The sequence below is a fragment of the Thamnophis elegans genome, chromosome 16 (assembly GCF_009769535.1).
Source record: "Thamnophis elegans isolate rThaEle1 chromosome 16, rThaEle1.pri, whole genome shotgun sequence".
NCBI classification, from domain to species: Eukaryota; Metazoa; Chordata; class Lepidosauria; order Squamata; family Colubridae; genus Thamnophis; species Thamnophis elegans.
Genome location: NC_045556.1, coordinates 4308537 through 4324427, shown reverse-complemented (window position 1 = coordinate 4324427; position 15891 = coordinate 4308537). Strand labels below are relative to the sequence as shown.

General features: G+C 40.5%; 1 protein-coding gene across 3 annotated transcripts in view; it reads right to left on the bottom strand.

The window, feature by feature from the left end:
- Window positions 1-6613: 6613 nt before the first annotated feature.
- The window catches only part of PEAK1 (pseudopodium enriched atypical kinase 1), a 28707-nt gene continuing 19429 nt past the window's right edge, over window positions 6614-15891 (bottom strand). For 2 of the 3 annotated variants that reach the window (XM_032232605.1, XM_032232604.1), the window contains 3 exons: window positions 13945-14135; window positions 11881-12605; window positions 6614-11329 (listed from right to left, as the gene is read on the bottom strand). In XM_032232605.1, coding sequence (XP_032088496.1) covers window positions 10199-11329; window positions 11881-12605; window positions 13945-14135 — 2047 coding nt within the window. In that variant the 3' untranslated portion in view covers window positions 6614-10198. Of the gene's footprint in view, window positions 11330-11880; window positions 12606-13944; window positions 14136-15077; window positions 15195-15891 lie in introns of all 3 variants that reach the window. The other variant, XM_032232606.1, reaches the window with a different exon arrangement.

Here is a 15891-nt window from a genome sequence, read left to right as displayed (position 1 = left end):
ACAGCGCGGTGCTAAAACCGCGATGTCAAAAGCGCGCCGACAACAGCGCGCCGACAACAGCGCGCCGACAGAAGCACGATTTAACTTAAGGTAAGGTTTAGGGTTAGGTTTAGGGTAGGTTTAGCGTTAGGGTTAGGGTTAGGTTTAGGGTTATTTTTAGGGTTATGTTACAGCGCGCTTCTGTCGGCGCGCTGTTGTCGGCGCGCTGTTGTCGGGCGGTTTTGACGGTGCGGTTTTGTCACCGCGCTTTAGTCACACGCGCTTTAGTCTACCGCGGTTTTGTGGTGGAACCAGCAAGTACAAGAAGGACAAAGGCAAAATGGACTGCTAAATTGGCCACGCCCACCCAGCCAATCTGCCACCCCCCCCAACAATGTGAGAGACCGTGAATCGGCCCCCTGCTCAAAAAGTTTGAGGACCCCTGATTTAGGAAAACATGGCTTAAAAAAAGAGAGAACATTTTACCTTCACAAGTTTCCATCAGAGATGCATGTTGCTTCCCAGTTTTTACTTCCAAATTTAAATTTATTCCCTGGGTAATTTTATCTGTTTATTTCAATCTGAACTTCAAGAATCAAATGATTTATAAAGAGGAAAGGTGTGTGTGTGTGTTTGTGTGTGAGAGAGAGGGATATAGCATATATAGCTTGTGTTTTAATTACTTCTGACAGATCTGAGCAAGTGATTATGGGATAATCTGATTACTGCCAAGAGGAAGCTGACATTTAAATAAAAAAAGGAATAGGATGTACTCTTCTGTCAAGAATGGAGAGGCAGAATTTGAAGTATGGCGTGTATGAAGCAATTCCGACTGCTGTGCATGATGTTGACAATAAAAGTTGACAAGTGAAAAAATAAAAACAGGAAAGGATCCTGTTCCCATTAGTTATACTTTTAGCTGCTTGACCTACTTTTCTAAGAGGGAAACAAATATGAGTCAATGAGTCAATACTACAAAAATGTTGTTTCGTTTGTTTTAAAGCTTGAATCTTAGGCTGTCTTAATATTATTTACCATATTACAAGCAGACCAGAAACCAAAGCAGATGCTTTCTCTGAAAAATATCTGCTGGGTTATAAGAACCCTGAATTGAATATTTTAAAGAACGGAGGTATTTTCATATACTGTATACCTATGCTGGGGAAAAAAAGTATAGTTCTTTGTGTAGGAATGAACCCTTGGAAGATTATGCAATGTTTCAGTATTCCATCAATGTGTGCAGAAATGGATAGTGAAGGAAGAAGTTAGCACACACCCCTCTTAGAAGAATGAAATGTTTTAGGAAATATTAAAAAGGCAGAATATTATATTTTCCCTAAAGGAGAAACATGTTTCTAAGGAAAAGCGGCTCAGAGCCTCAGCTCTCTGCCAAAAGTAGAAATTAAGGGGCCAACTTTTAGAAATGCAGATTTGGTAAATCCATTCAAGAAAAGGATTAAAACTGCAAGGAAGCCAGCATCTAGGATCAATTACATTTGCTATTAAAGTTTGAAAACCCCAACTCGTTGTGAGTCAAATGAATTAAAATCAAATAACAAAACACACAAAACAACAAGCCTCTAAAATTACAAAACCAGACTCCATGTTTCCAGTGTCTTTTTCCCCACTTGGAACTGAACCCAGATGGATATTTCTTCCAACAGGCTGCAGTTAAAAATATAGAACAAAAACCAAACCTCCCAACAGGGAAACATAACAAATGTGTGCAATAAAAGTTAACAAGAGGAACAAAGATAAATTGAGCAAGTTAACAAGGTAGTAAACGGAGAAAAGTGTATTTCGGTTAAATAAAAGTTCATACCAAAATAGGGAAAGGAAAAGTGTTGTGGGGCAGAGATTTTTCCTTCTGCGTCCCCTAGATGGCACCCGGTCCATACATTTGGAAGGAACACAATTTTTAAAAGCAAAACAAATCACAACAGCTGCTACATTTCAATGCAGCTAAACACATCAAAGAAATCTTGCCTAACGACGTATTGGATTATGGGTTTGAATAAGTTGTGCCTTTTCTTTTCAACAGGTAGAAATAGAAAACAGGAAAACAATTCATACAAATTGGGGATGACATTAAAATTATGTTCCCCCCTGAATTTGGGCAGCATATTATGATCCTTGGCTTAATCACTTGTGTCATTAAGCATTTCCTTTCTTGCTTTCCACAGCAAGAGGGTAATATAGTGCAGTATTTTTCAAATTTGCCTACTTTTAAGATTCCACTCCCAGAATCCCCCAGCCAGCATAATTACTTTCTTTTTGCTTCAGGGTTATGTTGCTTCTTTCCCTCAGGGGAAAAAAAAAAGTGAACCAAGAAAGTTAAGTTTAAAATCTCACCCAGTGGATCAAAAACGGGTGCAGCCTAGATATGTCAAAATGTGAAGAGAGGCTGCATTGCTATGGGAAACAGGGGAGGCTTCATCCTTTAAATCTGATGTGCTTGACTAGTTTCTTATTCCACAGATTTTAGCATTTCCCAGGGAGGTTTCATAGCTGCGAGATGCTGGGAAAATTCTCTGCAAGGAAAACCCTTCAACTCGGGCCCATTACATTTTGAAGGGCTGAGAATTCTTCCCAAAACTTCGCTTGTTTGCTCAAAATAAAAACCACTGCAACACACAGACACCCCCCCCCAAAAAAAAAACAACAACTTCAGTTGTTGGTAGCCAGATGCCTTTAAAAAAAAACCCAGAGCTTAGAATAAAAGTGTGAACTTCTGCCTTGATCCCAGCAAGTCAGATTTAGCTGTCCACTCTCTGCAAACCTGGAATTTCTTCAGTTGTCTTGCATTTATCTCAGCCTCTCCCCACCCTGTCCCATTTTAAAGCCATCTGACCAAGTTGAAAGATCTAAAGATATTACCTGGTGCAGAACTGAGAAAGGATTTAAAAAGTAGGCAAGTCTTTCTTTTTCTTGGGGAAAGATGGGAATAACTAAGCATAATATAGTTGTTGTTCTTATATCTGGCCATTTCTTTGGGACTTAAATGATGGGAATTTCTTATTTCCTCACCACAGGAATAGCAACTCCCCCCCCCCCCAACTATGTGAGTCAAGAGTGAGCTATTAAATGAATGTTACAGGAAGATGGGAGCCTAGAGCAACATATTAATCACCAGACATTAATGGCTATCATGTAAAGGTAAGGTAGTCGTCTTTTAGCAGCCATTTGCAGTTGTGACAGTAACAATAAAATAACTTTGCAACCAAGCCTCGCATTTACAACTTCACAGGGCTGTAAAGCAGATGATTATAAATACAGTTGCAGTTTCACTTAGTGACTGCTTCCCGTAGCAACAGAGTTGCTGGCCCCAATTGTAGCTGCTAAACAAGGACTACCTCTATATGCAAGCAAGAGGCTTTTTTCAGCCAGGGTTCTATCACATAAAGGATACCTGGATTGAGGAAATGGGATATGAAAAGTTCTTTGTATGTTTTAACTGAGGAATCAGTAAAAGAAGAGAGGTTTGCACGGGGTTTTAAATTTCTTTATTGTGGGAAGTTATCATCCAGCCCTCTCCCAGAAAAATGAAATTGTATTTTGCATTGTGTTGTATTTTATTATTTGTATGCCGCCCTTCTCCGGGAGGACTCAAGGCGGCGAACAATTCAAGGGGGAAAAAAAAGGGGAACATAAAAGACAAAATACAAATAATAAAAGTAGACAACAGTCGCACAACCATACAAGTCGAGAGGGGAGGGAACCCATCACCCCCAGGCCTGCCGGCAAAGCCAGGTTTTGACGGCTTTTCGGAAGGCCTGGAGAGAGGTGAGGGTCCGAATCCCTGCGGGGAGTTCGTTCCAGAGGGCCGGAGCTGCCACAGAGAAGGCCCTCCCCCGGGTAATAGCCAGGTGGCATTGGCTGGTAGATGGCACCAGGAGGAGGCCAACCCTGTGAGATCTAATGGGTCTGTGGGAGGTAATTGGCAGCAGGCGGTCTCTCTCAATATCCTAGGAAATATTGAAAAGGCAGAATATTTCTCTGGATGTGAAAAGAAAGAAATGTTTTAAAGGGAGAATAGTTGCCTGTAGCTTCCTGCCCATTACCATTGTTAATGGGCCATTTAGAAGGCCAGGCTAGTCCCTTTTACATAATAAAGACTTCTCCACTGCAGCCCCAGGGGGGGATGGGAGTAAAGGCATGATAATATTGGCCCTTTACTCAACTGACCACATGGCATCTGAGAACTCATCCATACCTGGATTCAAAACACAGCCTAGAGAGTAGCCCCTGCATGGCTCCATGGGAGTCTGACAACCAATCAGAATACATTTCTTACACAGGAACAGGAAACAGAGAGTTGGGACTGAACAGGTTATAAAAAGCCTAGCAGGCCCCTTCCTTGGCCCTTTCTCTTCTTCTCCACCAACACTGAAGCATGTGATCCCCTTTTCTGTTCAGGGCTCAAGCCGTGTGGTCCTGTCCAACAATAAACTATCTTTCCAAGCAGCCTCCATGTCTCCAGTGTTTTTTCCCCACTTGGAGCCGAACCCAGAAGGACATTTCTTTCATCATTATATTAAAATCATCAAGGTAAGAAAATGAAAGGAATGCTATGCCTGGATTTTTCAGTGTAATAAAACTGGTTTATTTACATAATAACATGTATGTCACAGAGTACACTGCAAAGTACCACAGCAAAGTGTAACTGCCGTCTGAACACAAAAACGGTATAACATAGCTATAAGAATGGATAAATATAAATTATGATGAAGCACCCGACAGAGCAATGCAGTGAACTCCAAATACAATGATTTGCTGAAGGGGCACAGAACCTTCCCCATCCTTGAGGCACTGGAAAAGAAATACCATATAAAACTGGATTTGAATAGGAATTTTTGACTTAAAATACTTTGTCTTCCCAAATAAAAGTAAAACAGATCTTTCCACATACTGCTCAATGTAGTTAGTTAAAAAAAAATCACACGCAGAGAATCACCTCAGGATAAAAAACCTTTCCAAGTCTGAATTCAAGTCAAAAAATGGTACATTGGAAAGATCATTTTGGAAAAGGCCCATCTGCATGAGTAACAATATGTACCAAACTGCAGGCTGGCATAGGAGTTTGCTCTATAGAATAGACCTTCCTCAGCCTGAAGCCTCCAGCTTGGTTGGGACTACAAATCACAGATTCCCCAGCTGGCAGCTCCAGCATCTCTGAGCATCAGGATAAGGAAGGTTCAGCGGGATTCTGGAGGTGCCTATTCCAAACCCCTGGAAAGAGAGGCCTACTATGTGAATTTTTAAAATTCAAGAAACGTATATTCAAATATATAATACACTTAGCATAAAACCCAATTGGATTATGCTTGTAGTTCAGTAGAATTCATTTATAAAAATATAGACACTCAATAATTTCCTTCCATTATTAAAATATATATCAAACTTTCTTAATTCCAGGACTTGAGGAACAGTCAAGGAACTGGAAGCCGGAATCGGTGCAAAGCTAACGGAAGCACACTGGAACAAGCTCAGTGACAAGTTTTCCCAACCTCCATCTGTTGTTCTACCTCGCTTCAAGCATCGTAGCGAACAGCTTTCCAACAAAAAGTTGGATGGAAAGGGAAATGTTAGGGTAGAATATCATTAGGAATTAATACTTTTCAATAAAGTTCCTGGGCATAGGGGTGGCAATCTTACAATACAAATAGTTTTTAAGTGTAGCTCAAATCAGTAAAATCGCAGATTAGAGGATTCACAATGCACTTCTAAGTACATTCATTTGTAGAATGGGAGAAAACAAGGCAATTCCCCTCCCATGCTCCCCCCCCCCTTTCATTCAATTGTGTTTCAAAGACTTGCCTGGACAAGTCCCAGCAGTTATCGGAGGCTGTTTGCTATTGTCTCCTTCCTAGCACTGAGAATGACTGGTCACTCAGTTGACTTTATGCCTTTTTTTTCTTGTGAACGCTGCTGTGTCACAAGGTCATGTGACCCCTTTTGCAACCTTCTGACAAGCAAGTCGATGGGGAAGCCATTCACTCAACAACCAGGTTGCTAACTTACCAACTGTTTTGATTCACTTAACAACTGTCTCATTTAACAACAGAAATTTTGGGCTCAATTGTGGTCCAGGACTACCTGTTCTTTAAGTGTGTAAACATACTTGCAAAAATGTGTGCTATTATTAAAGGCAGAGTATTTATAGGGCAGGGGAGGGGGGTTCTAATGGAAGAGATGCTACTATTTCCATGTTCAGTTCTCCAATTCCATACTTCCAAGACTACATCTGTTCCTTTGTAAGGACGGGGTTTTGGGGAGCACAGGAGTGCTAGACAGAAGCTAAGAACAAAGCCATTTAGAAACAATTATACTCTCACATGTATCTCTATCCTGAGAGCCGTTTCTTGGTTGGGATGGAGCAGTTTTTCTAAAACTAATATCATGCTGGCCAGAGATTCTGGGATTTGGCATCAATATGGGGAAGGCTATGCTTGAACAGGGCAACAGGTTGGGAGACATAAAAATTGCTACATAATTAATCACTCGAGGCAGATTGTAAGCCTCATTTAACACATTTCGGGAAGGAGACCCAGCCAGGCCTGGTTAATATTGAAAAGGTGTTAATGACTCCCAAGTTTTCTCCTTCCAGCTTCTTCTGAATATTTTGCCACTTCTTTGGACTTTGCTGCTCTCCACATTTTAGGTTTTACAGCACTGTGTAAATAAGATAAAGGCCTGATCCGTCTTTAACAGTATTAGCAGCAGTTAGTCCTCCCTATTGGTTGCCATCTGAAAAATGGAATCAATTTCCCCAGTTTTATTTTACCTAAACAGTTTTAAAACCGTGTCTTGCTTTATTCTATAGAAATTGCAGATTTGGAAGATGCTACTATTTCATTTTCTTTTTCAATGATGTCAATAGAACTCTTGAATTAACATAACCAAATAGTGCTCTTTTGGTGAGATTGTTGGTTTCATGCAGAACAGGTAATTTTATTCTCTTTTTTTATAGGCTTTATTATTAAATCCGTAGCTGGCACTGGGTAATTCCCACCACAGAATTCTCCTTTTAACAGCTTTATATCTGTGACGAGGCAATGTTCTTAGCACACTTAATTACTGATCCGGGCTGCCACCCCAGAAAAGATTAATGACACTGTTCCAGGAAAGATGTATTCAAATGTTTAAATTTAAAATGAATTTCAGATAATTCTTGTTTGCCATTAGGAAAATTGTAGGTATTGTGCTAATATAAATTTAGCAGCAGCTTTCCAAAAAATATATTTACAATTTGTAAATATATCTATGTAAGAAAAATATCTATTTACAGTCAGTATGGCTATTTGAAAATCACAATCCCTTGCACTCCATTAACACATGTATTTAAAATGTAGTAAAAGTATCTTTTTATATTTAAGTTAATGCTTTATGATCACAGCAGCTAATTATACAAACAAGGAGGAATTTCATTTTGTTCAGAAATGATACTGCAACATTTTTCCCCAGTTTATTATTTGTCTAATGGGTTTGGACTGGCTGATCTCTTAAATGGCAGAATATCCATATGGCAACTGGGTTTCAATAGGATTGTTTGCAAAAGTGGTCCCAGGATCCATCAAACCTGGAAGCTTCGGCTATATTGTATCTTTATGTACTATATCCCTCTGCATCTCCCTTCCCTCCCTCCCTCTATCACACTCGCACACACAAATACTCACTGATACAGAGCAATCGCATTATTATCCTTCATTTTCAAAGTTCAGCTACTATTATATAAAGAAGAGATGGCAGTGAGCACATACCTCTGCTTGAATGGAGTGCACAATGCTAATAATATCTGAAAGATAACATATGACATTTGGGAGCTGCTGCATAAAATATGCATGGCCATCTTAAAACATTCAATAGTCTATTTTACAGGTTATATCAACACGAGAGGGACACAATGCAATTATCTTACACGCAAAACTATGTAAAGTGGCCTTACGGAATATAGCCTACCATGGTGGTAAGTAAGTAAGCTAAATGAATGTTTATGTACATGCAGATATCAATTAGAAGCATACCTAATTGGAGAAAAAGCCCAGCGTGAAGAGCAGGCAGCAGGCTGTGAGCAAAGTACACTCACAAAAGTGTATATAGTCACTTTTCATTATTTCAAGCAGGACCATAATTCATGTTTTTGACTCTCTGAACAATTCTGTAGTGCACTCATAGCAAATGCTTGTTTTGGTGGTCAATTGTACAACACCCACAACTCAGAGTCTAGGGGCCGGTGTGTCTGGCTCTTCACATGCAAACAATTTTTGCACTTTTGTTTTAAAGTAATAAAACATTCACACACATTGTCCTGAATTCTAGTTGAACTTTCTCCAATGTGATATGGAAGCAGAAAGATTTCAAACATTTTAAGAAGCCACCACATATTCCATGTGGGCTCAGTTTCCATTAAGTGAGGGGCCACATTCTACTCCATGAGCCTAGAGTCAGAAGTAGTTTCTGCAGATTATCTTTTAATTTCTGGTCCAAACCTGCAATATTCTGTTCAAAGTGGCTATTTGTCTCAAAGGCTGAAGTAAACCCATCAGTCACAGTTTAACAATAAAGAAACAGAAACATCAATCCATAGAAGGAACACACAACTTTGTGCATCTATGTGCCTTGTAAGAAAAAAAAAGAGAGAAGGCAGGTCTAATATATGGTTACATCTGTCATGTAACGTAAACATAAACAGTTTTCATATAATATATCCAAAAATTGCACATATATCCAGAAGAGAAGCACAGGCTCAACACAAGAGCTATCCATGTTCCAACATACATCCCCAGATTTGGGAATTCAATACTGGTCAGCAGCTCCACCGTTTCAGAGCTAATTCAAGCAACCCTAACCATACTGAGCAGACAGATTAGATACAGTGGGATTAAGCTGCCTCTGCAGGAAAAGGCCAGCGTGATGGGTTAAGGAAGTCAGGAGAGAGGTCTAAAGGCCAAACACACCTTCAGGCAGTTATATTTCTCTATTAAAGTCACCTTCATGTGCAAAAACATCTTCAGAATCAATAAGAGTCAGTGATATCTCTACAATTTTGGAATTTCAAAAGTAATCACTTAAAAACCCTGATAGCAGCTATGAGGTCAATTCCAAAGGAAGCTGCAATGGGGCACAATTTAATTGTGTCTGCCCAAACAATCAGCTCTCAGAGAACTCACACAGTATATTTGCGCCTGTGACCACTTCCTTCCCAGAACCATGCCTGTGGAAAGCCTATATTTAGCTGTGCAGCTTACTTATCACACCAAGCTGAGCTTTAAGAAACATTTGCAGCTGTCAGCAGAGCTGGGTTTCACTTTGGAAAACGGCAGTGCAATACTGAATACTTTTAAAAAAACCAACCAGCCCTTGAATTAATATATACATCAACTGGATAATACAAGGACAGGTTTTTTTTAAAATACGTGAGGGGTTCAGTTGCCCTTAGGTTCTTATGCTGCACATAGTTAGCAACATTATGTTAACATTTCATCAATAATCCTGCTCACTGCATTGAAGGAAGTAGTTGGCAGTATATTGAGGTGATGATTAAATCTGAAAAATCAAATAAAAAAATGACAAAGGAAAAATACATTTACAAAGAGAACTCAGGGAGAGGGTGTGGACAGGGGCTAAATCTGAGTGGGAAAACTACCCCTATTCTTTCATCCCTCAATTCTATAACCTGTTTTTTTTTCTGTTATAGAGAAAGATAATTATTCAGGGGGCAGTGAGAACCATTAAATCACTGCGCTCTCTCTCTCTCTCTCTCCCTCTCTCTCTCGCCTAGATCAAGAATGTGACTCTCCCCCCCAAATCCTGTAAAAGCTATGCATCCAGGAAATGTGTCTAGTAAGTTGGATTAAAAACTGGGATAAGCTGACAAAGATCACAGGGTCGGGAGATCTTTTAAAAAAAAAGATTTTGGTGCTCGATTGGTGCTGACTCAGTTCTGTTCGCAGTCATTATAGCAAGTCTGCTTCAGAACAGGCGTAACAGAAATAAATGGCTTCCTTACTACCTTTTCACCTTCCTCGCCCACTCACAGTGGTGTGATGGTTTTCAGACCTCTCCCATGCGTGCAAGACTGGAAATGGAACTTCCTGTCGAAATCTGTTTGCTCAGTGCTGGTGACCTCAAGACCTAGATAAGAATGTTAACCCAGCATGAAACTTGAGCCAAGGAAAGGATTTGGGCTTATCCAAGTGAAGAAACCACTCCTAGGAAACTAATGCTGTCGCATAATTTTCACTATGCGACTGAGCGAGTCTATAGTGGCAAAAGCCAGATACTGACAACAAAGCCAGTCTTCAAGGCTGACTTGACATTCCTTGTCCAAAGACTTTTCGGCAAACTTAATCATCAACAGGGTCCGTTTGATGTCCAGCCAGTTTTGGAGCACGGCCTCCCTTTGGGAAGGTTTAGTAGAGGCCCTGAGACTCTGAAACAAATCCTCCCGAGGACCCCAAAGCAAACACTGGAGGACGCTTTTGGCCTCAGATATCAGGATCCTTTCGGATGGGTTGGGGTTCAGCAGGCAAGCAGCCAGCTTCTGAAGCCCCAGGGAATAAAGTGACCGGCGAGGGACTTGGGGTAGGTCAGCCCAAGTGTATTCCTTCTCTTTCAGCTCTGGATTCTCATCAAAAGGGTTGGGCAGGTGCAACATTTCGTAAATGAGGATGCCAGTCTGGAATTCGTCACATTTCTTATACTGCATGGCGGTGATGATTTCTGGGGCAAGGCGAGACTGGTCCTTCAGAATCTCCGGATCCACCATGTGACTCTTTTGCTTGGCTTGGGAGAAATTGCTCACCAAAAGCCGGGTGGGGCAAGCAGCACCGGGGTTGAGCTCCGCCAGGTCAGGGTTCAGAAGGCTTTTGCTTGCCCGACAGCCTACCAGCAAAAGATTCTCCAAACGGAGATCGCAGTGGGTGATGTGATAGGGTTTTAGGTGCTCTAGACCGGAACACAACTGTAAGAGTAGCAGGCACACTTGTCGTTCGTACAGATCGGGACATCTAGAGTGGTGCTCCACAGAATTTTGCACAAAATCGGCCACTGATAGGTAGGGAACCTCCCGGGTAATAACAACCACTCTGCTGCGCTGCTTACTGAAGGTACTTTGGGGACCTGGACTGTCCTGGGAATTGTCCAATGGAGAGGAGCTCTCTTCGCTCTTCTGTTCAGCCTCATCCTCTTCTTCCGCTGAATCGGGATCTTCCCATGGAAGGAGACGGACAGGTACATCTGCCAGAAAGTGGCCACAATCCTGCTGTATGTTGAAATGAATAGCCAAGCTCTGGCGAATGGCCAAACTGTGGTAATATTGCTGGGATTCTTTAGCTCTGCTCTTACAAATCTGAAGGCAGGGGGGATAAAAAAAGAATGAAAAGAAAACTAGGTTTCAAGTCAGTTAATGAAAAAACGTTATTTGAAAACACATCGACCCTGTGCCTCTATATACAAATAAAGAAAAGCAGCTATTGAAAAGTGATCCATAAAGGATTCTGAAAGGCTGAGCAGAAAAGGAGACTAAGTCAGCAATGTTATTGTATTTGCTGAAGCTGATAGTACTAAGGCAACATCTTCTTTATCTGCTACAATCTATCCCTCTCTCATGCATATTTTGTAGAAAGCAAATAGTAACAAGAAAACTATTTATATTACAATTAAACAATTTGTAATAGAAATAAACCAAGCAGCTAGAGAGTCAATGTCAAATTATTCACATTAAAAAGAAGGAATTCATCTTTCAAGGCCTACTGGAAGGCTTTTCCTGGGAACATCCTGTAAACACATGGAATATAAAAATTATAAAAAGGGCTTGGTTGCAGGAGCTTATATACAGAATGCTAACAAAAGCCATTAAACCTAGCAGCAGAATGGCTCTTACTGAAAGATCTTCATTACCTTGACTGCATAATTGTTGAGTGAATCTTTTGCGTAAGAAGCAGGGTAGTATACAGCGTCTCCTGCCTCGCAGCATGGCCTGTCGCTGGTTAATCTGAAGTCCGACCAACTGTCTACCCCAAAACGAAGTTGATTTTTCTGCCCGGCCATAAAAAGATCCTCACATCTGGCCGACAGTTTCTTCAGTGAATCTGCGTGGAGGCTTCTGATCTTGTTCACAACCTCTTCCCTGTTTTCAATGCCTCTATAAAGCTGATGGGGCTTTGGACCCGCTTTGCCCTGCTTACTGTGGGCAACAGGCCTAACGGAGACGGACTCCGTGCTGGTGGAACCACTGCTCTTCATACTGATAGCGGCAAGGTTGGTGGTAGATGGAATTGCCTTTTCTGGGGCTCTGCCCAGAGAATCCCCGGATTCATTGTCCACTGCCTTGAAATCTGAGCTGACAGAAGAGCAGATGCTGCTTCCTTCCCAGTTAGTGTTGATGTCATAGGTAGGGTTAGCCATCACACAGAGGCTACTTTCAACAGCCTGCTTCTGGAGGTCTTTCGGGAGTGGTTCGGTGTGTGCTCTCAAAATGGTCTTCTTTGGCAGGGGAGGTGGGGTGGGATGGAAGATGGCTGATATTTCTGGATCGGATATTCCCCCAAATACTATGGCGTCCTCCAAAGCTCCTTTGAGTTGCCGGGGACGCTTTGGAGGCATCATTTTTGCTCTGGATTGCCCTGTGGAATAACAATTATTTTTTTTTGATGACTCAATAGTGTGCACCAGTATACATCAGCATTTTACAGTTAGATAGCTGGCAAGGAAATAAGAATACTTTTTATAACAAACCCCTGTGCTTTCCTCCTAATGGGAGAATATCAAATAAGATTACAATTACTACCATGTACTATTGTGCATTATTGCTTTGAAGATGCAAAACATATTTGCTTTACACAGAATGCAGCTTAAATGTACCACATAAGTTATGTCACCTTCTTCTAATAGCTGTATGCAGCTAAACATTAGACACTCTATGACAATCTAATACAGAGGTCTTCATACGGAGCCCCTTTTAAGACTTGTGGACTTCAACTCCCAGAATTCTGGGAGTTGAAGTCCACAAGTCTTAAAGTGGCCAAGTTTGGGGATCCCTGATCTAATATTTGGAACTGAATCGTATAATATTGTTCAAAAAGTGACTAGCACACATCTCAACTTTTTGCCTCTATATGTACTGCATTAAAAGGAAGCGTTGTGGTCTTCACTCAGGATGGATAATGTAGCTCTTTTCTTTGCACATCTCACCAGTTATGCTCTCAATTCAGCTGAAAAGCCTTCCCTTGAACTCGGCAGCACATGTACTGGGTGTTTTCCCCCTATACATTCCTTTCATGCCTTGTAATCCTGTCTTCCCCAAAGCAGTATTTTTTTGCCAAGCCCCATCTTTTTCGTATGACACTATTTTGAAGAATGTATTTTGCTGAACAGAGATTAACTGAAAGAAAGCTGTTTGCCTTGCTGACTGGAGATTCGGGAAGTTGCAATCCCATATGGCAAGCCAAGCTGGTTTAGCAAATCACTTCTCAAACTAAAGTATGATACTCCACACAACCTAATTATGGCCACAATTACGGTTTGCTTATATTGCCTGCAGAGCCCTTTTACAGAACACAAAATATCCCTGCTCCAAGAAGTTTACTACTGATAAGAAAGCAATAAAGGAAGCAGAAGAACTGGACAAGGAAGGGGAGAATGTGCAATTATTTCAATAACAATTGTTCTTCTAGAATAGGGGAGAAGAACAACGTATCTGTGGCTCTAAAAGGGAAAAGTGACAAACTGGGAGCTCTGGTGAAGAAGCAACAACTTTATGCACTTATAATTTTTCTGTGAATGTGATATTGCTATACTACATAATTGTTGTGAACTGCCACAAATCATGACCTATGAGTATATATAACTTTAACAAACAAATCCAACAGCCTTTGCCTAATACTGTTCCCACCGAGTATAGTCTGTGAACTCAGCCAATAACCAAACCGCAATTTATGTTCTGTGCAGAGGGAAGGTACTTACCCAAGTTACTATAGGTAGCACTGCAGGCACTCACGTCAGAAGAATCAGACATTTCTTCTCTCTCATCTTCCAACTGTAATATTTCTGGGGTGTAGAATGTAGGGCTGTCAACATCCTGCTTTTCAAATGCAGAAATTGGAATTGGAGGGGACACATTTTCCACAGGTTTTGTTTTCTCATCAGGCACTTGACTGAAACAAAAGCAAAGTATATATAGTTCACCTGCCTGGCAAATGTCAGTTATCTTTAATGAACTGTGTTAAATGAAATTAAAAAAACAAACCAACCAGAAGAGTTTCGAGAATGCTTTAAAATACATAAGGCAAGCATTCTAAACTGCACAAACAATGATAGCAGTTGTAGTTATTTATGCCACACTTAGAAACTTAGCGTGGAACAAAGACAAAAGAGTGTCAATTAAATTAGAAGAGTTAATGTGCCTTACAAACATTACACAGGATTTACAATAAAGAATATAGACCTCATCACTGAACACGACTGGTCAGAGTCCCAGATTCCAGCTGAACATCTTGCAATATTAAAAATACTTAGTACCTCTGCAGTTTCGACCAAACACAATAACACCATCAATACACATGTACATTACCACATTCAAGAAATTTTATAATGCTGACATAAAGTCATCCACAGAAGTTAGTCCTGATAAAAAGGTGAAGTTAAAAAGTCTCATCTTATTATCAGTGTTGATATTTTATTAACATGCGGCAGAACAATGTAAACATAACAAATTACACAAAAAGTGAAACCATTAAAAGGTTAGCCCAAGTAATTTTGCACATTCAAACCTTAAAAACTGTGGAGTTGTAAATTCACTTTGGGAATTGCAGGTATGGAAAATGCTTTCCGTTTAACAAACTTTGCTCTTTGCTCTCAATTAACTCCACTCTAGCGGCTCCATTCAAAACAACCCCACTTAACAGCTGCTTAATTTGAAGGAAGAATTCCTGTTATGGAATAGTAATCTCTGAAAATAAATTTGCCTGGATACATTTAGAACAGAGTCATTGTTTCTAGTTCCCATGGACGTGAATCTCTTTCGTGTGCTTTTTTGAGAAGTGTGCCACCAAAGTAAATTCATCAACTGAGAAGGTAAACCAAAAGGAGACACTCACCCACTATACTCACTCACACAGTTCCCCATTAAAGGAAATTCTCTCAGAGCCTTCTTGAGCCTTTTAATCATGTCTCGAAACTCTGGTGAAGCATTTATTCCACTGGGGTCTGGTGAGCTATAAGTTGTGCAAAGCAGTGAGCAACAAAGACGGAAGTCTGCACAGAATGATATCACCTCCTGCACCTTGATGTTTACCTTCAGGGGTAGGTCTGGGGAATGTGCCAAAACACCTTAGAAAGGCTAGCATAAGCAAAGTGCAAGCTTGCTTCGTTAACCCTTTCCTTACTACAGAATACCATGCACACCTTACACATTTTTACTCTTCATTTGGAGAACGCTGGAACAAAGATAGATTTATTTAAAACTGTGGTAATTGACCTGTTTTGGAATTGGGCCAATAAAGGAGCTGAGCTAATGGAAGAAAAAACATAGTATTTTAGTTGCTCACAGGTATATAACCCCCCCTCCCCCATTATGAGAATGCAGTTGTAAGACAAGTATGCAATTACTCAGATCCTATTGCACAACAGGGCAGAATTCTCTCATTTTAAATAAAATAAATTAAAGTAGGAAAAATGCTATTACCAAGTATTTCTTAAGTTTCAGAATCCTTTGGAAGGAAGGAAATGAAAAAAGAAAGGAACACTTAAGACATATTAATCTGCTCCTTGCTTCTACAGTGCAACTATATAAAGGAAACTGAAGGAAAGTTATATTTTCATCAAGATCTAATGTATTTTACTCAGTTTGAATGTGCAGGCCAAACAAATCTGAATTAATTGTAAACATATTACCGCTTAGATGTATATGGG